At 47.8% G+C, this 24885-nt stretch overlaps 1 protein-coding gene and 1 long non-coding RNA gene across 3 annotated transcripts in view; one reads left to right on the top strand and one right to left on the bottom strand.

The window, feature by feature from the left end:
- Nucleotides 1-6507: 6507 nt before the first annotated feature.
- Nucleotides 6508-17624, bottom strand: FGF16 (fibroblast growth factor 16). The gene is made up of 3 exons (XM_074882454.1): nucleotides 17348-17624; nucleotides 11159-11262; nucleotides 6508-6878 (listed from the first exon to the last, which is right to left on the bottom strand). The coding sequence occupies exons 1-3, from the start codon at nucleotides 17622-17624 to the stop codon at nucleotides 6633-6635; spliced, it is 627 nt and encodes a 208-aa protein (XP_074738555.1). The 3' UTR covers nucleotides 6508-6632.
- Nucleotides 17408-24885, top strand: part of LOC141949185 (uncharacterized) — a 37729-nt gene continuing 30251 nt past the window's right edge. The window contains exon 1 of one of the 2 annotated variants that reach the window (XR_012630683.1): nucleotides 17408-17456. This is a non-coding gene — a long non-coding RNA (uncharacterized LOC141949185). The remainder of the gene's footprint in view (nucleotides 17457-24885) is intronic. The other variant, XR_012630682.1, reaches the window with a different exon arrangement.

The raw sequence follows: 24885 nt of genomic DNA, 5'->3' as shown, positions 1-24885 counted from the left end.
GCACAAAAAAAAAGCATGACAGTTGTGTTTTAAATCTGCCCCTATGCTCCTTCCCTGTACTGGAAGCTTTTCTGTGGCTCCTGGCCAGTGCTGCAGCCACATTACTGCTCTGGATGGGCCTGCTCGGAGAGGTGCAGCTGGTCTTGCTGGTAGGTGAGAAAGAGCAGGTGCTGTGGAAATCATGTCTGGTGTGAAAACAAATTGTGTGTAAGGGGCAGTGTGGGCAATGTGTTTTTAAATATTCCTGTAACTTTTAACTCGATTAAAAACTTTGATAGCAGGTAGCAGGAGGCTTGTGGATGTGGCGGAGGCTGGGTATTGGCTGTCTGTGTCGGGCTGGGGCATGTCCTGGGATTGTCCCCGTACAAACCAGGCCTGCAAGGTGCTCTAACGCTGCTGAACTCTGGCGTTTTGATGTGTCAGGTGCTAAATGCTTACCCTGTGGCATTTTTTGTCTTTACCTCAAAAGCAGAACCACTCTGAGCCCGGTAAATAAAAGTAAATTCATCAGTTGAATCAAAAAGAGTTTTGGATAAATTTTCAACATTTATGGAAAGACAAATGTCCTAAACTTTCCCAGCTGGAGATGTTTGGAAAAATGCTGGTGTTGCAGCATCAGCCACGTAAGTGTGCAGCGTCTGAACTTCCCCGACCTGCTCAGGTGTTGAAGTGAACCCCTGCGCACCCTCTGTGCTGTAGCCTATACCCCGGAGATGTGTCCTTACATAGAGCACCGGCACGACGCCACCCGGCCGCGTCTTCGGGAGAGCTGTGCTGCGGTGAAGAGTTGAGAGCAAGCTGTGGCCTCAGAGGCGGTAGCGGGCTGGGTGCTCTGCAGCCAAGGCTCATCCCGTGGGCAGGCAGGATGAGTGGCCCTGGGTCGCCTCCGGGCGTGCAGCTGCTGCACAGCAGAGACACAGTCATGTTCCATCCGGTCATAGCTCCTGTACCTGCTGTGCACGGGGGAGGTGGTGACTGAAGGAGGGTGTTGGGAAGCGGCTGAGGGCTGAACTGGGGAGGGAAGGTGAGACCCAGGGGTGGTGGGGTCACCCCTTGGGTCTGTGGTAGGCCACTCGAGGTCTGATCTCAAACACCAGTTTGGCTTTGTGTTTAATGACTGGTGCATGAAAAAGCTATTTGAGGCACTGAATATGAAACAATGATTGATACCTGGGGCATTAATCAAAGCCTAATCCGGTGACAATAGCTACTTTCTTAATTCAATAGCACAAAGGATGTTTCTCATTTCCGTGGATTCTTGCTGATGCCCGTTAGCAGCAGCGCAGGCGTGCGCTTGCTGCATCTTGCATGGTGATCTGCAGCATTGGTCACGGGCATCTGGGTGCTACTTTCTGGTACGGTGAAGGAGGAGCCTGAGACTCCTCAGTGGAACTGGCTTTGTAGGTCTCTTACTCAAAGCCAGCCAGTGCAGGTACAAGACTATATTCTTGGTATTTTCCATTATGAGAATTTAACACCTCCAAAGCACTTACTTGTTTTGGAAAAAAAATAATCAAGTCTTATACTCCCTACTGCATGACTTAGTCCACTTGGTTTAAGTTCCTCACTACAGTTCCACTTCACGCTGCTGTCTTGGCTGCTGGTAATGTGTGGATATAGGCCCTGCTGCTAGGTTTTGCTGCTTGTTCTGCCTTTGTAAGTGCAGGTGTGTTTTGTCTTTACCTTAAAAGCAGGATCAGGGTCTGCATTTGTACAGCTTCAGCCACAGAAAGTGCTCTTCCTGCACCACTGCCCACTGCATCCCCCCTCCATCCCAGGAGTGAGCTCTGTGCTGACGTTTCTGACCATGCCTCCATTTTTGACAGCTGCCCCGGGTGCCTGTAGCCCCTGGAGAAGCAGCACACTGCACCTATGTTGCACGTTTGCCCATTAATTACTTTCAGCACAGGTCCCCACTATGTTGTCTCCCATACAAGTCGTTTCCCAGCAAGGTCTTGGTGCTATTTTGTTTGCCAAAGGACAGAGAAATTTACCTGTATCTGGTGGTTAATAAATGATACTGAGATACCAGGTAACCCAAATATTACCCTCAGTGTATTGTATGTCCCGTGGCTTAGGGGTAGTGCTCGGTAACCTCACTTCATTTCCTCGCAGAACCTTTGTCATTATAAAGCTTTTTGGATTGAGCCGAAGCTGGACTTCGCCCTGCAGACCGCTCCCCCTGCCGGGATAGTTGGTGTTTCAGCCAAACCTCCGACTGTTGGGTTGCAGGAGAGGACATCGCCCTTTGGACAAGGTACCTGGAGTCATCTGCAACCACCAGCGCTATCCCAAGTGGTGTGGATGTCTCTGTTTCACCATCAACAAGAATTTCAGCCCTTCTTTGGGGATGCCCCATTCCTGGATGCCCTTTTGGGAACATCTCAGCCACAGGCCGGTGGTGCGATGCACCTCTCTGGACTTACTGCCAGGTAGGGCAGCACCAAACCAGAGGGGCACCTGTCCTGCCTTTCAGCACCGAGTTTCTAGATTCCCTCCACAGCTTTGGGTTCTCCATCATGTTCTTCAGGGGAGGTAAGTCTGGGGCCTCTGTTCCTTTCCTCCCCCATGGAGAAAGGAGCCCTGAGCCGCAAGTCCCACTCAGGAGAGCTCCCCGCAGGCAGCGGGGTCCCTGCAGGGACGTTCCTGAGGCCACGTGTGCGTTGCCACTTGTACATCTGTCTCCTCGGTCCTCTCAGACCATCCCTGTGCCTCGGATCACGCACCAAAGCTGGGGAAATGGGCGCTTTGCTGGGTTGGTGCTGTGCTGTGCTTGGCATCGTGTTGGCTTCATGCAGAGAGTTTCCCTCCGTTTCTGCACCCCTCTGTAGTGAGATTCAAGAAACTGCCCACCTCTTTGCTGCCGACCTCCTCCCTCCTGCTTTGCACAGCTGCTCCTGGGATAATGTTTCCCTTACAACACGCCTACCCCTCTCGGGTGGGAGGAGAAGGGTTGAAAGCGACACCTTTTGTCCTGTTTCCTGTGGTGCTTTCATACCCATGGCTTTTTGTGTGTAAAACAGCACTGGAGGGTGAAGGGCGCAGGGGGGTTTCTGCAGGACGGTGGCTGCCCCCTGCACCAGCCACCTTTGCCTGCCCTTCGGGAGTTTTTCAGCTGGCTGTTATAATTTTGAAGCGCATGGAAACTTGGTGAGCTGAGATCCCAAGCATACATTGACATTTCCTTTTGCTACGTTAGGAGAGATTCTCTCAGGTTGATACACTGCAGATGTTATTTTTCTCTAAAACTTTCCTAGCAGGAGCAGGGGAGCCCTTGGGGCCTGTCCACCACCGCTGGAGCAGATGCACCTTCAGCCGAGGCCCCATGCACTGCCCCGGCTGCAGGGTCCATCTGCCAGCCCTGTCAAAGCCTCCGAGCCGAAGGAGCAGTCGGCGTCTGCAGTTGGCTTTTGCTGAGCAGAGCAGCAGCTGGTGGCTGCGTGAGGGGTCAGCCTGCTCTGCTGCAGGGATGGCCTGGAGAGGTGAGTGTGTCCATGTGAAAGCACCCCCTGAGCCTCGCTGACTGCTCCCCGTGCCACTCAAAATGCAGCCAAAGTCTGCGGTTGTAATTCTGCTGCTATTAAGCTCCCAGGCCAGTCAGATTACTAGTATCTTTAAGTATTTTGTTGAACCAGAACCAAACCCAGTAAATTCCTGCTGAAAGCAACCATTTGGGTGGGATTTAGCAATGCTGAATTCCCCCTTTAAAGAATATTTCACATGGGAGATGACACCAACCTTTACCAAGGGGTCTCCAGTAAATTCTTTGTGGATTTTGTTGTTTGCAAGTATCGGTTTTTTGAACCCGGATCCTGAAAAGGTGTTTCACATCATCTCTCGCACCTGTGCATCCCTTCACAGCAAGAGGCTCTGCTGAGGCAGCTCTTCGATTCAGGTACCGGACAAACGAGTCCACTGTGTTGCCCCCATGGGCCAAATCAGCTCCTTTTCGAGTTGGTGAAAAATGTACTTGGCGTTGGTGAGATCAGGTTTTGACCTTCATTTTGAGGAAGAGGAGCAGGATCTTAACCACTAGATTTATCTTCAAGCACAATGGAAAGCCCTGGCTAGAGGGAGGCAGGATCATCCCGGGGGTCAGAGCAAAGCTTGAGGTCTGAAGGATTTCCCTTCGCGCAGGGGAAGGTCAAAAGTACACTTCAGGACACTTTTCATGAGCAGTCGTGCTCCCGACATGGTGGCTGAGGATGAGATGTTTCAGCAGTGACTCAGAGGAACAAGGTAAATAAACACTTTTTATTTCAAACACAGGATTAAATTCCTTCATGTCTGGATCATTCAAGATAAAGCTCCTGTAATCTCCTCGTTGCGATCCACAGCCCATCATCTGGTGGCTGCTGGACCCGCTGTGCCCGGCACAGGAGCAGTTGGGACAGTGAAAGGATGTGGCAGTGACACAGGAGGTGGCAGAGAGGGCAAGAGACAGCCGGGAGCAGAGCTGGGCACTGTTGGCAGTGCAGCTTGTGAAGAAGCTCTTGTGGATCATCTCTAGGCCAGTGAAATTATCCTGGGAATTCACAGACTGAAGCTGAAGGAGCTGAGATTTTACCTTGACTGCAAGGAAGAGGCTGAGAAACAATACTGTGAAAAATGCAGTTGTGATGAGGGAAACCCCAACTCAAAGCCACTACATTTGTTTTTGTACAGATTTTTGCACGCTCCAGAGAACCACATTTCATACCAACCTCTCCTCTGTGCTGCAAAGTGCCTGTAGCAACTACACGCTCCTGCTCCCACCATGTGCTAAAAGCCCTCTCTGCTGATCGTAGGGGACAAAAAATAAACTGGGATAATTCCTGGAAGCGTCCCCTGCAGTTTTGTGACATCCCGAGCAGGCAGTGAGGGCAGATGTGTGGCACAAGCATCACTGAGGGCCTGTGCCAGCTGCTGGGGTGAGCTCCAGACTGAAGCCTCCACCACAAGCGTCCCTGGCCTGGCCGGCCTGGCACGAGAAGGGCCCTGGCTCTCCAGCACAGCGCTGGCAGCAGGTGGGAACACGGGGCTGGCTCTGGGGCTGCCGAAACGCTGGCAGGTTTGGCTGAGCCCAGCAGCAGGCAGGAGCTGCCCCAGGGCAGAGGAAAGGTGATGGCAGGCAGCTTCTCCAGAGGAAAATGCCAGGCGGCCATGAATGTCCAAGCGCTGCCTGCAGGGATAATCTTCATCCCCAGTAGTTGCCTAAAAATGAGGGTTTTTTTGAAATTGCTTTTGTTGCTTTCTACTTTTTCTTCACTGATTTTCCATGATGCTTCAAGTAAGTCCCGCGTGAGATGTGGTGGTTTTATTACAAGAATGATGGGTCCATCCAAACACTCAGCAGATGCTCCAAATGTTTCCCCACTGGATTTTCAACAGGACAGTTAATCCACAACGGCGAAGCGTCTCGGCTGCCGACGACTCACAGCGAGAGCTGCAGCGGCGCTTCCCAGGGCCAGTGGGGCTGAGGACGCTGACTGTGCCCGCGAGGTTCCTCCCTCCGCAGCCGTGGTGATGCACAATTTGGGGCAATCACAGCTGACAGCTACAACAGCTGAGCTGTGCCTGGTGCTTGGTGGGGCCGATGACCTTTTTTGCTTATATCAGGGTAAAGGAGAGGGCTGGATTTGCAGTTCTTGGACATTATGGTTCATTAGACACCCAGCCGGTCACTGCAGTAGGGTCACGCCTCTAAGGTCCATTCCAGGTATAATTTGATGTCATCCTTGTACAAGAGTTTGGGGTTTAGGTAATTTATCTTTACTGTACAAAGCCTTTTTAGAGGTGGTCTTAATATTCATATTGATGGGGAAATCCAGGGTTAATTGTTAAAGAGCGCCAAAAAAAAGGGCCAGCAAGAAATCTACAATATAAAGACAATTTTATTGCCGATAAGCTCTTAAAACTCTTTTTTTTTTTTTCCTGTTTCAGTAGGACCTTATTCTTCCTGATGAAAATCCGGTCATAGCATCTCTCATTAAAAATAAAATTATTTTGAAATAAATAAATATATAAAATAAATATCATATACATTTTATAAATAGTTTTGTCCTTATGCACAGTATCCATGCTTACATCTGAATAATGTTCCTCGCCCCATTCCCACCCCAACAGCAGGAAAAACCCCACACATCAGGACCAGTCCATGTAGCATCATCCATGTAGCAAACTCCATGGCTGCTTAAGCAGGGTACCATTTTAAAGGCTTTTTCTTAGCAGGTAACCATCCCGAGCTTAGCAGCAGCATCTGCAGCAGTTCCTGTGGTCTCTTGTTTTCTTTCCTTCTCTTCGTTTTAAGATTTTTTCCCCCCCCTGGTGATCAGGTTTGCTCGCCTGCTTGTTCCTTTAAGCAACCATAACATTGAATATTTGGCCTCTCTTGTAGCAACCGGGTAAAGAAAGTGAATGAAAATGAAAGATTATATGTAGGGTTCCCTCCCTTCCCCTACCCCCACCCCCATAAATAACCCAGGTTTGATATACACTTGAAACAAGGAGGAACAGCAGTGTCTGAATTCAATGTAAGTGCTTTCCTACGTCATCTACGCTTACAGGAATGATGGAATGACTATTAATATAGTGCTCTGGGAAAAAGCTTGGGAGCCCAAGTATGTACACTGATGGGGCAGCTGCAGGAAACATCACCTGTAGTGAAAGAGGTCTCTGTACATCGCAGGTATTTTGGCAGGGTCCACAGGCCTGGGTAAAAAATGAGTGAATTTTTGATGTCTCTTAGTCCTGTACCCCTCTCGGGGGGAGCCGTCCTTGTTCAGAGCCACGTAGTAATGCCTCTCCGAGTCGGGGTGCTTGTAGAGGGTCGAGGCGTACGTGTTGTACCAGTTCTCTTCAAACTGCTCGCGGAAAACGCACTCCCGTGTGAGCTTCTTCTGCGTTGGGGCAGAGGCGTGAGGGGAAGAAGAAGACATTTGTGTGAAAAATAAAAAAATAAATCTTTTCCTCCTTCCTTCCCTTTATTTTCTTACAATTTTCCCAGCTACCTTCTCCTGGCTGCCCTGAGGACAGGGACTGAGCTGCCGGGGAATGCTTCCCCTGAGTGACAGCTGGAAATGGGCACAAGCTGTACAAACCAGGACCTCTGCAGCTGAAGAGGAAGGAGACAAAAGGAGGAGGAGAAGGTGGGTGTGTGTTTTGCAAAGGTGACCTATAAAGAAATAAACCAGGGCTGTAGCAAAACTCTAAATCTGACTTTGTGATCAGGGCATGAGTTTGGAGCTTGCTGGGGTGGCTGTGCTGCCTGGCAGGGCCGTGTCCTGGGCAGAGGGCTGCCCACCCGCGGCCACGTCCGCGGGTACCTCACACACACCAACACTGCTCTCTTAGGTGAGAGGCAACCCCGGGAGAAGCAGCAGGCAGAGCATCTGAAACGTTTAAACAGGAGCAAGCACCGCTTTGAAAGTTCAAGGCACATAAATAGTATACACTGCAAGGGGAATGAAAGCATTCCTCAGGCCTTTCATCTTCTGAAGCACCAGAGAGCTGTGATGTGAGGCCATACCAAGACCCAGGGAGGTCTGGATGGGGAGCAGCGCTGCGGGGATGTCTAACCCCAGGGAAGATTTACGGCGGCGATAGGTGATGTGATGAGCATGTGCCAGCCAATGGCTGGTGCATCCCGCACTGGGCCGGGGGGACGGATGACACTGGTGTCCCCGCCACCACAACCAGCCTTTCCCCCCAACCCTTCCGGCCAAGGACTGTCAGTAGCAACTGTTCGATGGCAGCTTCATGCCCGTCGCTCCCTCTGCCTCCCCCATGCCAGCTAAAGGGACGTGCCCAGCCACAGTGAGGAGCGGGGCTGTCCCCCTGTCCCCACCGCCTGTCGGTGGCTTTGCCAGTGCTGCCACGCCGTGCCACAGAGGGACCTGCCATCCCGTCCCATCCCGTGGCGGGGGTGCAGGGGGGACGTGGGAGTCCTTTCAGATGAAAGGCAGTCTACAAACGTAGGATGCTAGAATATTGCAAACACTACCTACACTGTAAACTATTCAGGTAGAGAATGTGTCTTATCTACAGCACACGGAGTGCTAAGTAAATGTTATTAACTGCAGTAGATGTTTTGTAATACGATCCAGGAGCTCACCTGCACTTAGAACCTGTTTTGAATGTTTTGCTGCTAATTAAATAAACCCGGAGGTGAGTTGTGAGCCCTAAAAAAGCCTACGCCACAGCCATCTGAGACCTGGGGAAACGGGAACCGTGGGTTTCTACTCCCAGATCCATCAATAAATACAGACATTTTTTTTCTTCCTGTAGGATGCCATTTACTTGGAATACGTTGGGAACTGCTGACCGGCTGAACTCACGCGCTGCTGCTCTGCCCCAGTTTACGTGCTCTTCACTGGGCTGTCTGGAGGTACGGTGTTTGTGTAAAATGTTTGGAGAGTCTGGGGTGACTCTGCAAGGCGCGATTTATTTCTTTCCAAGCCCCGGGATGTCCCCACTGAGCCTGACACTAGACAGGCAGGATGAAGGTGCTGCCTGCGATTTTTCTGCTCTAAGTATTAGTTGCGTTTCTGAAATCAGTGGAAAGCTTAACAGAAACATTAGTACAAGGTTAACAGGGACAGCAAAAAAGCTGTCTGTCCCGAGGGGACTCCACGTGTCACTGTGGGGATGGCTGGCTCTGGCTACATCAACACACAGATCAGCCAAAATTGGCACAGAGGGAAATAATCAACTTGCTGAAAATTTAAAAATACCGCTGTACTGTCATCTCCTAAAATACCATTGTAATGCTAATGCTGTTGTTAGGCACTATTTTATGGACCTTTAATTAAGAATACTGTAGTGGCTTTCGATTTCGAAAAGCCATCATTGTACAACCCACGTATCCCAGATTTTAAAACTCTAGGGTCATTTGGGGACCTGGCTCGTGACTTTTGGATCAGCAGTTTGACTGCGTCCCTGCAGCGTATTGTCTGGTGTGCAAGATGCAACGACAGAGAGAAAAGTCCCATGATTATGTCTTCAGGTCAATTCTGTTGCCAGATGAAGTATTGTAAAATGTGATGACGTGCTGTAAAACGTTATCCTATTTTTGTTTCTGTGTCGTAACATGAACATAGGCCCTAGAATTTAATTAACCCATCATGAAACTGTTGATTCATAATCAGAGCTGCAGGGTTTGAAAGCACGGAAGGGAATATGCAGGCTTGTGTCCTCCTTTTCAGCAGGCACGTGTAAAAGCTGCAACTCCAGGAGCTGCTGAGAGCCTCAGGGTTTGACAGGAGAGGTGCTGCTGCACGGGTGTAGGCTCCAGCCCTGCTTTCTGAAGTGTGCTTTAAGATTATTTTGTGTTTTATAGAATCCTGGTGATTTTACTTTTTATCTGTCTTGCACATTTGTAATTTAACTGCTGCCTCTAGTTTAACTTTTGTTTAGGGTAGACGTTATAGAAACGAAGTGGAAGAAGAGCAGTTATCTATGCATATAAACATCAGTAACTGCATCTTAAATAGTGAAAGGGTCTGTGGCAGTCCCAGATGGGGGAATGGGAGAAGAAAAGATGATGGAAATTCGTGGTTTAGTGTTACTGTTTTCGAAGTAAAGGTTTTCTGAAGGCTCCTCTATATGCAGAGTACATTAATTCAACGCTGTGAGATTGATCTGATTTGGTTAGAGGAATTATGTGTCTTCTGCTTTGATTTAAAACTGGTTTATTTTATTTCATTTTAAATTTACTGTGATCCATCCTTAAAAATCAGTATCCTCACATACAGTAGTGCTGTGATCTAGAAACAGGCATTTAAAAAATCACACACAGGTGATGGGATGAATTAAAGGCAATGGGGTATCTGAAGAAAAAGCACCAATGCAGTGCAGCAGCTACAGAAAAGGAAACTTAAAAATGGCTACCTAGAATGCAATCAATATTTTAAAATAGAAGTGATTCTTCTAGCTAACTAGAAATAACTATTTTATATTGAGTTAAATAATTAGGAATTGAGTTAAATTAACCTGTAGGAAGCACCTCTGCCCAGTTGTTAAGACCTGACATTTTGACTGCAAGTCTTAACACTTAATTAAATAGAATGAAGCAGAGGAGAGCCCAGATCTCTTCAGGTTGATGGGAGACTTTATCCATGATGCCAAAGCTCTTCACAACACCCTTTCCACACCATCCCGGCTGAGCTTTGCAGAAGCATTCGCTCTGTGTGTGGGTGTTTCATCCAGCAAAACCCTGATACACACTCTCTTTTTGGGGCTGGCTCATCAGAGCACCTGCCCATGTTCAAAATGGTTTACAGGATGGTGCAGGTTCAGTAACATTGGGCAGACAAGCAGCGAGGTGGACCTGAGCTGGTCCCAGCTGTGGCAGTGCAACCCGTGAGTCACGGCTCTAAGGGCATGGCCCAAATCAAGGGAGCAAATGAGAAACTCACAAGCTGCCACCAGAAACCTGAGCCTGGACTGGAAATGGGGTGTCTTCTGCTTTCTCTGTCCTACAGCAGCACAGGATGAGGCAGAATCTGCTATATGTGATGTTAGGAAGAGTCTATAGGTATTCAGGAGTTTGTGTGGAGTGAGAAACTAACAAGGGGTTTACACTTGGTTTTTGGCAAAACAGAAAATTTTAGTCTGAAAAGGGCACTTCTAGAAAATTACGAGCAACCCCCCCTAAGTCCTAAAAGGAGTTGTGGTCTGAGTGTTATTTTATTATAACATTCTCTACAACTTCAGCTTCTGTGAGTTAAAGGGCTATAACATAAAATCTGCAGATAGGTGCAGGTCCTGACCATGCAGAGAAGAAAATTGATGTGTTCCCAGGCAATGAAAACACACAAAAAGCCCCTGGTTTTATGCTAAATTTCCCCCCTGCCTTTAGTTGACCGTTGCCACACTGTTTCTGCAAGGCAAAAGCTCGATAAGCCCCCCCCAGCTCCTCAGGCACTGCCCCAAGCGCTGACTGGGGCTGGCACCACCATGGGCTCTCACTGCACGAGCGTATCCTCCCTCTGCAACCCTATTTCATATATATCATTTATGTCATAACAACAGCAGTATCACGGGTAGGATGGAGGTATGTGGCAGCCCAAGGACTTCGGAGGCCTGTGACACGCACAACTCGTGACACCAATGAGGCCCCGCAGTCTGCATTGCTTGTATGTTATATAGTGTTGTAATCGGCACAAACCCTTAAACTTACCGACCCATACAGCTCGCCTCTCTCGTTCATGCCGAGGTAGAGTCCTGAGTCCACCCCACGGATGCTCACCAGCCCCACTGCCAGGCTAATAAACTCCAAAATCCCTAAAACAGAAAAGAAGTCCAAATCATACAGAGAATAAACCCAACACTATGCTCCAGTGACAAATGTGAACCAGCCTTTCCCAACCTTTGCAGAACTTACTACAGACCCTGTCTTCCTTATTTATAACAACACAGTTCTTAAACCTATAGTCCCACATGCGTGCAATCTTCCGATTTCCACTCTAGGCTTCTCCCCAGCATTGCAAATTTGACTTGCCCAAGAGGAATTACCTTTGCTAATGAGGTTTGCTAGGTTTTGTTGTTTTGAATTATCACCAAGACAACAGATGAAACTTGTGCCTGGCCCACTAGAAATATCAGAAGGCTGTTCCATGCTGGGTTTTATTCTTCACCAAAAGGAGAGTGATTTTTGCCACCATGGGGCTCCTGGTTTGAGATGATAGTCCCATATGTTTTGAAGTGATGAGTTCAATAAAAGTAAGTAAAAAGCACTAGAAGAGATGTCTGTGAGGGCTGTCTTCATGCTGGCACTCCAGTGGGGGGTACTTGCTCCCCCAAATGTATATACAAGCTCCAGGGATAAAATCCAACTTCAAATGTATGCCAGTAGAAATGCCTTCAGAGCCAGGGAGCTGCTGGTCCTTCCTCTGTCACTCCCTGCCACTGTTACTGCCAGAAACCCCCTCCTGCCCCATATGTCCTGCTGCCTGCTCCAGCTTCGTGCCAGCCCCCTCCCAGTCCAGCAGCATCTGTCCCAGCCATCCCCGGCCCTGTGAGCACAACCATTTTACCCGTGGGCTTCAGTCTACAACAATGGCGTCAGATATTTAAGTAATGAGGGGCTGCCTCACTTCCTCTGGCAAAGAAATTAGCGGGGTCTGCTGTGCTGCCTGCTGCACCCCCACTGCCGGTAAGGGGGACGGCAGCTGTTTTGATGGAGGAAAGACTTGTAATTGGAGAACCCTTGGTGAAGCACTTAAAAACAAACAGCCCCCAAGTAGGTGTGTTTTTAACTGGTCTGAACAAAGCCAACATCACAAGTGGTGGAGACCTTCGAACTTCACAGGAAAACCTCCTGAAGGCATTAGTAGGGCTTTGTTAGGCTCTGGATGTCACACGCTCCCCAGCTAGAGGTCACGGGCAGTCTTTACCCGCGTCCAGTGCTGAATTAATTAGCTGGGAGGTAGCAGCAGAGGAAGGAAGAGGGTTTTCACCATCCCATCTGATGACTGGACAAGATGTCTCCACTGACAGGAGGACAAAGTTGCTCTAACCTTTAGCGTGGCTCCAGGTCTCTTAATATAGCTCGCAAAATGTCCAGTCCTGAGCAATTGCCACTCTGATCAGGTTACCTCCCAGAGCTCCTCTTAAAATATGCCTTCAGTAAAATCACCACGTGATGAGGAGCCACCTGAGCCAGCTGACTTCAGTGGCAGTCACAGCTCCTGGTCACCCCTCAGCTTGGGGCACGTGTCTTCTGCTCGGCCAGGCGTGGATGTAATAACTGATAACTGCATCACTGCCTAAATACAGGACAGATCAGAGAGCCACGGACACCCCTCTCCCACTTTGCTCAGCGCAGACTCATCAGTCAGTTGCTGGCAGCTAAGTTGGCTCTTCCTACCTTATATCAGACTTTTTGTCCTCCTTTTGCCCTGCCTACACCTGGGCTTGTGCATCGAATCCAGCCCTGCCTGCAGCCAGCGGGTGCTGGGGGCAGGGGGAGATGAAATACGGACTTGGGAGGAGCAATTCCTTCCCTGTTTGTCTCAAGCAAACAACAGAGAACATGCTTTATGGACCAGTGCAGACGTTTTCCAGGCTGAAATATGCTTAGCATAGAGAGTGTAAAAATTAATATGGGGGGAAAGGAGTACAGGGATGCCTGGAAACAGGGGAGTCTTTCCCAGGCTGGAAACAAGTGGATGTTCAAGTGAAAAATACCCGATAACTGGAGAACAGTAAATCAACTTTCCTATAGGTACAAACACAGTCCTCAGCACCAGCATATATCTTACTTGTCTTCTGCCACCCCTGGGAAGCAGGAAAACATTGCTGGTCCTGTTTAGAAACCAAGGGATGTCTGAGGTAAGGCAACTGAGAGCTTTTCTTGAGTATACTGACAAGCACACTCTGTACGTGTAACGTGAACCCAGGTCTCCAAAGCCCTGGTAAGGAGCAACCCAGGAGGAGCATTAGCATCTTCCCTCTCTGAGTGGGTGAGTGAGACACCCCTCATCTGGTGCAGATTGGGTAAAAACTTGCTGGTTTTGCAAACGAAATTTCTTCAAGGTGTGCCCATGACAATCTCTTCTGACAGCGTCCCTTGCAACAGTCCCCTTTTCTGATCTTTGATTGGCACTTAGAGACGTGCACGGAAGACGACTATGTTGAAACAGCATTAAGAACGTAACTTAAACCCACAAAAGTCAGGAGACAGAGTGAAGGCTGAAAAAATGTGGGCGGATATCCATCCTGTCCTTAACTCACTCCAATTGCTAGACAAAATTGCAGCTTTGTACATCTGATCTCCAGCAGCAGAGGGAGTGGCCACTGGGGCCAGCTCAAGAATTTTCTTTCCAATTGTAGCGGTGTGTTTTTGTGGTAGAACATGCTTTCTTTTTTTCCCCTTTTTCCTTTTTCTCTTTTCTTTACCCCAGGACTTGCCTCTCTTTTCTTGCTTTGATTATTCATTCTGTTTGTTCCTTGAGCCTTCCTAGATAATATTTGAAGAGATTTGATTAAGACTCTGACTGGATTGATTTACCACCAAAGCATGGAATAATCACCCGAGCTTTGCCATGGCTGGACCCACACACTCTGGTCTTACTATAAACCATCCCTCAAAGAACAATTCAGCTCCTTGCACCTGTCTCTTCTTACATGACTATATTCAGGAGCAGGGGTACAGAAACATCAGATGTTGTATTAACGGCTACAAACCTAAAGCTTCGGCTAAAAACCTCAACAACTGTTCAGCAACAGGTGCACTACAGTCTGAATGTCAAAATCTACAGCAAAACTTTCTCTGGAGGTTTCATCAGCTTCTCTAGGAGACTCTGTTACAGATCCATTAGCAGGGTTCGTACCCAAGAAGAGCTTCATTTGCTGCCTTTATTAGTCTGCAGTACAAACTCAAGGCCTTTTTATCTCCTCACTTGCAGTTGAGAGTAGCACCGTTGTGTCACTTGTTTAACGCTGCTGTAAAACAGACATGAGGCAGAAAAGGAGCAATTCCTCCTGGCATTGATTTTCCTGGCAAATTTCTCTCTGTTTCATTCTGAGATGGATTCTCACAGGGAGGCTAATGTCAGTCCAAACTCCCTCCAGATTTTGACCGTCCTTTATTTCTTTGTACAGGAAGGTTCTTAGCAGATGCAGTGAGAATGAGAACAGATACATTTTTGAAAACACTTTATTTTTTCTGGGATTCCTTAGGCCGAGCTGCCAGTTCAGAGAGTGAACTTGGGCACTTCCCTAGTGTGAGAATCAGCCTTTTTCCAACGATGCTGGAGGGCTTCACCAAATTTTGTGTTAAGCCTGTTTCCTCTAGGAAAAATAAGCTGCGCCACATTGTTCTTGCATGAATCTCTATTTTTACAAGTATTAAATACTGTGTTCCAGAAGACAGGTGTGATTTAGGAATGCTCCAGACCTCAACCAATGAGAGGGAATAGTTACTGTGATTGCTCAGGCAGTGTGGGTAGGTGATGCTGCTACCTCCCCTGTGTCCTATCGTCACATCCCCTGAATGCTGTGGTACAAAAGAATCCTTCCCTGTAGCCCTCGCTGTTAGGACCTTGGTAATATGTTCTGCAACACCCGGGCTTTGGCTCTTTATTTTCCTCTCTGGAAGACTTGGATGTCTTGCCCATCTGGTAGCCTTTGGGATGGCTCTGCATGCAAGGGTGCAGATATTGTCTGCCTTTTCCTGAACAGTATTAAGGGATGCAAAGTCTGGTTCTACCCTACATGCCATCTGCATCTGCTGTGGTGTCGCAGCCATCCATGAGCACATTACTTATCAGGTCATGGTATCAGGGAGCACCTTCCAGCCACATGGGCTTGATCTACCAAACCACCATACTGAATTTCTAAGTATTTCCCCAGATGCCCCTAGATTTAAGGCAACTTTAAACTGCTACCCTGCAACCCTCGTCTAGCTCTGTATCCCTCACCAGTTTTGTAGTTCCCCAGAATTGCTCAGGCTGCCTATTTCTGTAATAAGTTACTGCTTTCTGACTGCTGCATGCAAAATTTAGGAATGCATTGATACATGACATCCTAATACAAACCATACCAGTAACATTGGAATTTAAATATTCATGGCTACTGAATGCAGATGGTGAATACTGTGTGCCAATACGTTATTGCTTTGAGTCCCTGCTGAAGCGAGGTTTAGTCCAACTTTATCTGAACACGAGGATTCCAGTCTAATCCTCTGGGGCTTTGTCTTGCAATTACAACAAATAACTATTTATTTTACACTGCCTCTGGGAAAACCCTGAAGCAGAAAACTATAATATTTTATATCTGAAGTCTGGTCTAGTTTACGTAGCTGGATGCTGACTGCTAAAACACTTAGGGAATGCCAATGTTTCGATTTATTGAACACACTGTGTGATTTAAGCTTAAGCAAAATTCATGAAAAGTTTTCGTCCGTTTAGCACATTTTTCCAAAGTTTGTTTGGAAATACACTTCTTTTACACAATCTTTATAAAAAATGTAATTGAGACAAATGCTGCCCTTTGAAACTGGATGTTTACTTGTATAAAGATAAGTAAAAAGAACTGATAGAAATACTACGTGGCAGATTGAACTAAAACCAAGCAGATGCCATGGGTTTGCTTTCAGTTTCCTTTAACATGGAAACCCATCATGTATTGCAGCATGAAAGGTTAAAAGATGTGTGTCTTTTGGGAGGTAATTAAAGAATGCTTGCCCCACAAGCCTATTAGTACCTGACTCTGACCCGCGGGTTATGACTTTCTTGTTGATTTAGGCAGGGACATGCTATGCACACACCTGGTGTTTATGGAAAGCTCAGTACGGAGATAAGTTTCTTCAATTGTTCCAAAAACCTGCCTTACACTACCAACAATAGCAGCAGCAGCGTTCCTGAAGTATCAGAAAGGACCAGTTGCCAACAAGTAAAGGCAAAAAAAAATTCCTTTCACAGAGGAGTTAAATCACTTGAAAACTATAAAAAGTCTTGCGAGCACTTCTTGCAACCTGTTGACAACATAGCTGAGATCACTGACATGGGACTTGTTGATAGCTTACACAGACACCTGCACTACATGCTGAAGTAGCGGGAATTTTTCTTAGCTGTGCTCAAACTTACTGTACTTCTTCGCCTGTGGCTTGGGATGCATTTTTTGAAGATTACATATAGTCTCATTAGAGATCCCTGCTCTTGTGTGACACTGATACAGGCGCTGCGGTCTTCCAGCTGTATCCCGGGCAGCAAGGTAAATCCACGGTGCTCTGCCTATTGTTCCGTCTTCTCCTTTCTTTCTGAGGTCCCCTAAGGGTTTTCCCCCCCTTCAGCTTCCCCTTTCCTTCCCAACAACCTCCCCAAACCGAGCTTCTGACACCCATCCAGCCAACTGATCCCTGCCCGCTTTGGGGAGACGCTCTTCTAATGAGATTTATGCAAGTAAAAGAACCCAGCTCTCAAATATCTGTGGAAGCCAAAAAAAAGGAGGAAAAAAAAATTCCAACGAAACAACGAAAAAGCTAGGAATTAGTTTTTCCAACCTGCTCTTTTTTCTTTTGCCTCCCTCACCGCTAACTTCAAAGGCACAGCTAGAGCTGGTCACCCTCCCGACACGCACTTTTTAAAAAAATATATTTTTTTTAACCCCCCCGCCCCCTAAGGCACGTTTTTGTGCACCTGCAGAAGGGGTGAGCGCCGGGAGAGTAGGAAATTGGAAATAAAAACTCCCGCATTGCTGGAGAGTGAGCGCATTTGTTTAGGAGTCTAATTATATCCGTCCCGGGCTGATTTATATTATTAGCGGGGTAATTAGTTCTGTACGCGGGGCACCTGCTCCCGGGCCGGCCGGGCACCCACCCAGCCGCGGCGGAGCCGCCCGGCCCGGCCCCCCCCGCTGCCCTTACCGAAGCGGCTGTGGTCCTGCCGGGTGCCCTGCACCGTGCCGTTGGGGAAGATCTCCAGGTGGAAGCCGGTGCGGCAGTAGAGCTGCCGCCGCCGCAGGATGCCCTTGAGGTGAGCGAAGTCGGTGGGGGAGCCCCGCTGCAGCCGCCCCTCGATCTGCCCCAGGCGCTCGTTGAGGAAACCGGGGGAGTCGGCGAGGGGCAGCCCGGCGCCCAGCCCGGGGGGGAAGCCGTGCAGGTCGGGGTCCAGCGCGCCCAGGAAGCCGCCCACCTCGGCCATGGGGCCGCGGCCCCGCGGGCGCGGAGCGGCGCGGAGCGGAGCGGCCCCTCAGAGCGCGGGCTGCGGCCGCCCGGCCCCGCGCTGCCGGCCCCGGCCCGGCCCCGCGCTGCCCGCGCCTCCCATAGCTGGATGTGTCCCGCGCTCGGATGCAAACTGCACTTTATATACGTACACACTCCCCTTACATTGACATATTGGATATTTAAATGCAAGCCACACCTCACTGGCATCCCCTTTGGCTATTGCTTTTTTTTTTTCTTCCCCCCTTCTTCTCTGATCCATTTGGCTTTTTTTTTTCTTAAAAAAAAAAAAAAAAGCCAGCTTCACTCCCTCTTTTATTATGAAAAAAATGGCAGGAAAAAGCTACACATCGCAGTGAGGCATAACAGCTCTTGGCAGGTCCCCGCGAAGCCGCCGATGAAATCATGGAGCCCCCGCACGCACCCGGGGATGCGGCGCTGCCGGCCCCCGCCGCTCCCGCCCGGCTCCCCCGCCCCGCCGGCAGCCTCCGGCCCTCTCCCGTCCCCCCGCGGCGGGCGTCCCCCCGCAGCCGCGTCCCCCCGAGACCCGGCACGGAGGCGGCGGGTCGGGCTGGGTCTGCCAGGGCCGCCGGGTCTGTCAGGGCCGCCGCCTCCTCAGCCCCGGCCGTGCCCCCACCCCCCCACCCCCCCCCCGACCGGACACGGTGGAAAAAATAACACGTGAGGAGAGGGCTCGAGACGCGTTTTTCAGATGAATGTGTAAAAACTGAAAGCGATCTTTTTGAAAAGCGATCCCGCGGGCTTTACGGCCGGGTTTACAGGCGGCGGGAGGTGAGGGAGGGCGAGCGGCGCTGCCCGGCCCCGCCGCGGGCTCCCTCCCCGCCTTCCCCATGTTGGAAACAGGTGTTTCCGCGCTCTCCCCGGCCCGCCGACACCGTATCTGTAACGGCAGCTGCCGGCCGCGCTGCAGACAGACGGAGTCGGGCTCGGGGAGACGGGCGGGGCGGGCCGGGGGACACACAAACGCAGACAGGCCGGGGAGGGAGGGAGGCAGAGCGGGCAGGGCCGCCGCCGCCCCGTCGCCCGCCCTGCCCGCCCTGCCCGCCAGGCGGCGCTGCTGCTCGCGCCAGGGCCCCGCCGGCCCCGGGGCGGCCGCCGCTTCGTCGCGTCCCGCCGACGGGGAGCTGAGGAGGCCCCGGCAGGCTGGGGAGAGTCGGCCGGGGCTTTCATGTCCCTAAAGTGAGGTGTCGCCCACGCCCTCCTCCGTGCCCCGTCACGGGCGGAGGGAACCGCAGACAAAGCCCCCAGATTGCCCCCCGCTCACCAGCCCGCTCTGCGGTTGGAGACGCCCCGGGCCGCAGCGGCTCCTCCGGGGAGTATCAGCGTCCAGAACTGAGGTACTGGTCGTGCCCACCTCAGCGGGTGTCCCCCACAGCGTATCCCCACATGGGTCTCATCTCAGTGGGGTCTCTCCCCCAGTGAATATCCCCTCAGTGGGTCTCTTCCCCTCAGCGGGTCCCCCCCATGGTGGGCATCCCCTCAGGGTCTGGCCCCTCAGCAGCTATCGTCCTTCGGCAGGTCTCCCTTCAGGGCGTGTCTTCCTTCAGCAAGTCTCCCCATGGTGGGTATCCCCTCAGCAGGTCCTCTCAGAGAGTCTCTCCCCCACAGTGGACACCCCCTCAGTGGGTTTCTCCCCCCAGGAGGTCTTACCCCACAGCAAGGTGCTTTTCCCCACATCCACCCCAAAGGGAGGGTTAAAAGGGCCGTGGCATGCAGCGTCCTTTCCCCACAGGCCCGGGCAGTGCTCTCTTGTGAAGATACGAAGGAAATTGTGATATTGCGACATGGAGCACCCACACGTGTGTCTGCAGTGGGTGAGGAATCTGGTTTTTAAATGGGGAGTGGGGGTGGTTTTTCCTGTCAGAGCTGTGGCTGTAAAAGGGGTGTATTTGATGCAGAACTTGAGACATGAAGCCTAAACCCGTGGTTTTAATAGAAACATGGCCTGCTCCAGAGGTAGTAAAATCTACAGAAGTGTGTTTGTTGGCTGTTTGTTTATCATGTATGGTTACATGGAGATACCACTGTCTGAGGAGTTCAAGCATCCCACTGCAAAGATTATGGTTTTATTTCTGTAGTATCTATATGGAGACTCAGGTGTGATGAGAGAAATAAACTGCCCTGAAAATGACAGAGGTCCAAGATGGGGAATTACTATTAAGGACATAATCCTGTAAATGCTGTGAACATAATGCATGAAATTCATATGTGAATGATTCCACTGCAATCAAATATGCTCTTCTGTAAAGCCTGGTTTTGCTGAAGTATGTGTGAGTTTTGCCTCTGGATTCATAGCAGTCACCTTATTTCTGAACATGTATGAGGGTTGATACAAGGGGTATTAAGAAGAGAGAGGAAAAAACAGTTTCCGCGTCAAAGGACTAACCAAACTCTGCAGAGACTTCTGCCGCTGACTTCAATAGCCTCTGGATTTGTTACAATATCCTTAAACCCAAATCCATACAAGCACTTAGAGGAACACTTAGGATACTGAAAAAGGTAACAGAGTTCGATTACATCACAATAAAATCCAAGATAAAGTAAAAAACACAAACCTGCATGCTTAACTAATGTATAACAAAAGCAGCAAAATCCCCTGTCCGAGCTGACATTCCTCACTTAACAGTTATGATTATGGTCAGCTTTTGAAGTGTCCGCGATACATTTTATTGAGAACTTGTACAGGCTGGTACAACATGTTCTATTTAGGCACAACAGGATGTGAAAAAGGTAGCTTTCTCTTCTTTTTTTTTTTTTTTTGTCTTTAATTTCCTGGTTTATTTATGTTTTTACTAAGCTGAGGAAAAAGCAGAGAGATTTGTAACCTGTATTGTTAGAAGAAAAAAAGGCATGTATTTTAAATACTGAAAGCTGGAATAACTCCTTCAAAAGAAGAAATGTGTTTAGTGATGTTTTTCATGTATTACATAGAATACAGTTCTGCACTCAGTAATTTCTTAAAGGAGGACAGGAACTTGTACACAATTTGTGTCACAGACCATAATGTGTTACAGAATTAATTTTCTGCCCTGCTTTGTTTCCGTTCATGCAATTCCCCCAGGTTTATTCTTTGATTACAGCTTGTATTGTCTACCTTGGGAACTGAAATGGTTACTGCCAAACTGCTCTGCCTTTCAGTTTACAGAAGAATTAGCAGCATTTATACCCAGTTTGCTAAAATGGACCTTGCAGACCCCTTCCCATACACTGTAGAAGTGTATGTTCAGCAAGGTAGTAAAAATATTGATGGCGTTTATTTACAAAATAATTACAATTCATGGAGACCAGCCACATTTGATGTCTGACTATAAAATCAAAGGAAGAGCAGGACTAGGGTCAAAGCAGTAAATTAATTAGAAAAGAGTAAGATAAATGCAATGAGCAAATCTAGATACTGCATATCCTCTGCCTGGGGCAATTCCATTTGGTAAAGAAAAGATCAAGACAGCTGAAAAAAATTTGGAGTAGTAATGGCCATGAATGAAAAATCAGACGTGAAGAATATCTGAGGATAAAGAAACAACACAGCCTTGAGCTTTAATAAATAATATTTCTTCTTCCTTAGCACTTCCCACCTCAGGATCTCAAAGCAGTTTATGTACACTAATGAATTAAGACTCACAACCAAGGTCTCTATGCATTTCCTTTTTCCCAGACAGTCTCTTTTTCCACTAAGAGATGTTGTTCGAGGGACATTGATGGCTTTCTGTATTTCTTTGGGATTTTGGATGCATAGCAGCCTTGCTGGAGCAGTAGCCCTGATCAGGCTTCTGTATATCCAGACACCAGACACGTCCACCGTGCAGGCACGAGGAGCTCTTCTGCCTTTTGTTGTGTGGTGACCATCTGTGCCGCACATGCAAGAATGTCTGAGGTTTCCCGGCAGATAAATAGGGCAACCTCCTTTGTGAGGGGGTGAATAAACAAATTTTCTTAAGGGGAGCAGAGGATCGTTTATTGGTTTTTGTCTTTGATTGTTTTTACTTCAACTAGTATTATTATTATCTTTTATAGTACTACTTCCAGGCCCCAGACCCTGTTTGTGCTGGATACTGTGTTAAGAAGTGGGTAACAAACCAGAGTCCTTGACCTGAGGAATTTCAACTGCTCTCTCTTGTGGAAGGATTTCTAGTGGAAGGCAACATGAATGAGGCAACAGAATTTCAGTCAGTGTATAGAAGTATGTATATATTTTTGTGGCAGCTTTAGAATTGGTGGCAGAATGAAGGAAAGGGTCTAAGGATAAAGCTCCAGACTTGCCTAACTGGGTCTTGGGATCAGGTGCTTAAATAAATGATGTGATCTTCTAAAGAGGAAGTACCCACCTTTTCCAGTTAATGTTTATTTTGGTGTCAAAACGTGGATCTGCTGGTTTTAGTAATCCCAGTGCGGATTAACAAGTAGGAAGTTCTGGCTCACCTCTGACTCACAGGAGCCCCCGTTTGGAGAGAATTGCTGTAACTAAGATCTGTAGTCTTTAGGGGAACAAGTTATGGACAAGCACGTGCAAACAAACATCAGAGCTTTGTTGACCCTCATGTATGCAGTTTTGCCTTGGTTCTGTCCCATTTGAAAATTGCAGGTACTTATTCTTACCAAAAAATTACACCTTTCCTTGGCATGGCCTAAGCACAGGTTTGAGTCCTGATTCAAATGATTCACGCTAATACATTTCCAAGTACTAGATGCTGAATGAGGAATGGGAAAGATGCTGAATGAAGAATGGGGAAGGCTTCTTTATTGGGGTAAAGTGGTGCATAATGCAGTCATCTCCATTTGTAACTTTTTTTCTTGGGATTTGGGCTAGAATTACAGGACTACTGAGTCATTAGGCCTTGAGTATTTGGCCAAGTGTACCAGAAATACCTGTGTAATTCTACCCCTCAGCATATTACACTCCAATGCAGCTTGCCATGTGGCTACTGACTGACACACAATTTTTCTCTTCACAGTGTTTGTATCTTGCATGTACCTTTTGTGTTGTAGTTTATGCTGTAATTTCATGCCAAGACAGCAGCATTTCCTTCCCAGCTGTTGAACCAAGGGGCACAACACAAGTTAGAATAAGAGTATCCCAGTAAAATCCCTTCATTGTCGTTGTCTTTTTTTTTTTTTTTTTTTTTCAACCATAGTTTGAGAAAGAATTAAGAAAAGGGTGGTAAGTAGTCTGTTATAGCAAGGATTGTCATCTGGTTCATATCATCTGGTTCATAGGCTTGTAGCTGCTAAGGGGTGGTGGGATGCCGAGTTAGCAGTGAGTCACTTCCTTCTCCATTTTCACTGATGGAGAAGGAGAAGATAAGGAGGCCATTCAAGTTGCAAAGCATGTTCAGGATGCTGGAGTCTGTAAGGGAACAAGATCTTAAAGGACTGTTTCACTTACCATGACTTCAAATTCTATCCTAGACCTAGAGCATGACTGGAAGTTTTAAGCTGTGTTTTAAAGCACCTGGGTGTTATGGCTGTATTCAACAAACTTGATGGGCAGTTACTTCAGTAGTTCTCCAGAGTTTCTTAAGCTAAGAAGCTCTCAGTCACCAGGATGTGGCTTACAGCTGAAATTGAGCTAGTTCTTTCTACTGGATTTGTCTCTTTTGCTGTAGTTAGGTAATAAAAAGGAGGATAACATCATAACTCCTCTCTGGAAAGCATAGACTCAGAACATACCTAAGGAAACAGAAAAGCCAGTTCTAGTCCTACTCAAATAAAAAATACTGTCATTTATTATATACTCTTCTAAGTGTGTGCCTTTTAACTATAGCAGCCTTTTACAGAATTATCTGTGACAATGGAGAGGTATGTGTTTAGATCTGCATCAGTTAGTATTGGTCAAATATAAAAAAGAGTCACAGCAAAGGTCTGTCTAGCCCCATATCCTGCCTCTTGATAATGGCTAATAACTTGTGTATGGAAAACAGGGTGAGTATAGAGTGATACTTCCTTTGGTAAACCCGCCCAGCTTCCAGTGGTTTCTGGTTTAGAGACCTTCCTGAGCTGGAGGCTGCAGCTGTATCATTGTTTTTGATACTCCTTGATGGACCTTTTTCCATAAAATTGTCTAATCATTTTTTTTGAAACCCACTTGTATTTTTGGCTGCCATAACATCCCGTGGCAATGAGTTCCACAACATCATTAGGTATTGTGTGAAAATGAACTTCCTTTTGTTTGCTTTTGAACCCACTTGCTGCCTGCCAGTTTGAGTTGGTGCCCTGTGTTCTCTGGTAAGACTACTTTAAAATAATCGTTGCTGTTTACCTTGTCTGGAAGTTAATTGTTATTCTCCTTGTTTTCCAGGTTGAAAGGCTCTAGCTTGCTTAAGTTTTCCTTATGCTAAGGCTTTCCAACATCTCTTGCGCAGCTTTGGTTCTTGCCCTTTCTGTAGCTTTGTATTTCCACAGTTCCTGGAACTGCGCTCAGTATTGAAGAGATGGGTATACTATGGATTTATACAGAGGAATAATGGCATTTTCTGCTTTATTCTTATTCTTCTCCTAAAAAATCCTAACAGGATGGTTTTTCCCAACTGCTGACACCATGCTGATCTTCAGAGAACTATCCACTTCCCCAGGATTTCTTTCATGACTGATGATAGCTGATTTAAAGCACAGTGAGAATGGCTTTTTCCTCATATGTTATTTTTCATTTATGAACTTTGAATTAAATTTACTATTTTAACACCCACTCACTGAATAAATTTTAGGTTTCATTTTTGGGAATGGCTTTGTATCATCAGCCACCTACCTACAGCATTTCCAGATCATATATGGAATGTGAAACAGCAGTGGTCACATCGCAGAGCCTGTTCAGAGGCGACCGGGGAGCTCCCTACATCACTGATGTTGAACATCTATTTCTCTTGCTTATGATCTTTTCACCAGTTATGTCATTTATTCTCACTTTCATTCTTCTTGCAGTAAGGCTCGTTTATGAGCTAGATTTCATACCATAGTTAATAGTCTGGCAATTTCCATGTGGTACCTGTGGGGATTATCAATTAATCCTCATATCATTTTGTTATTTTCATCCATGCTGATGCCTTAAATTAATTCTCCTTGCAAAAAGGCTGTAGGTTTCTGGATTAAACATAAGTACAAAGATTCATTGAGCTTTCTTGCTATCGCCTTATCACCTGGGACCATTTTTTACATATCTTGGTCAACTCTTGGTACTGTGAGCTGTTCAGACTGAGGCACAGATCTGTGCATTGGAACAGAGTTCT

This window comes from Strix uralensis, chromosome 13, assembly GCF_047716275.1.
Source record: "Strix uralensis isolate ZFMK-TIS-50842 chromosome 13, bStrUra1, whole genome shotgun sequence".
NCBI classification, from domain to species: Eukaryota; Metazoa; Chordata; class Aves; order Strigiformes; family Strigidae; genus Strix; species Strix uralensis.
This window is presented reverse-complemented; position numbering and strand designations above follow the sequence as displayed.

Coding starts and splice junctions, on each gene's coding strand:
- FGF16 (XM_074882454.1), bottom strand. CDS start 17,624: ATGGCCGAGGTGGGCGGCTTCCTGGGCGCGCTGGACCCCGACCTGCAC. Junction 11,263..17,347: donor GCAGGACCACAGCCGCTTCG/GTAAGGGCAGCG, acceptor TTTCTGTTTTAG/GGATTTTGGAGTTTATTAGC. Junction 6,879..11,158: donor GAGGCGAGCTGTATGGGTCG/GTAAGTTTAAGG, acceptor GCCCCAACGCAG/AAGAAGCTCACACGGGAGTG.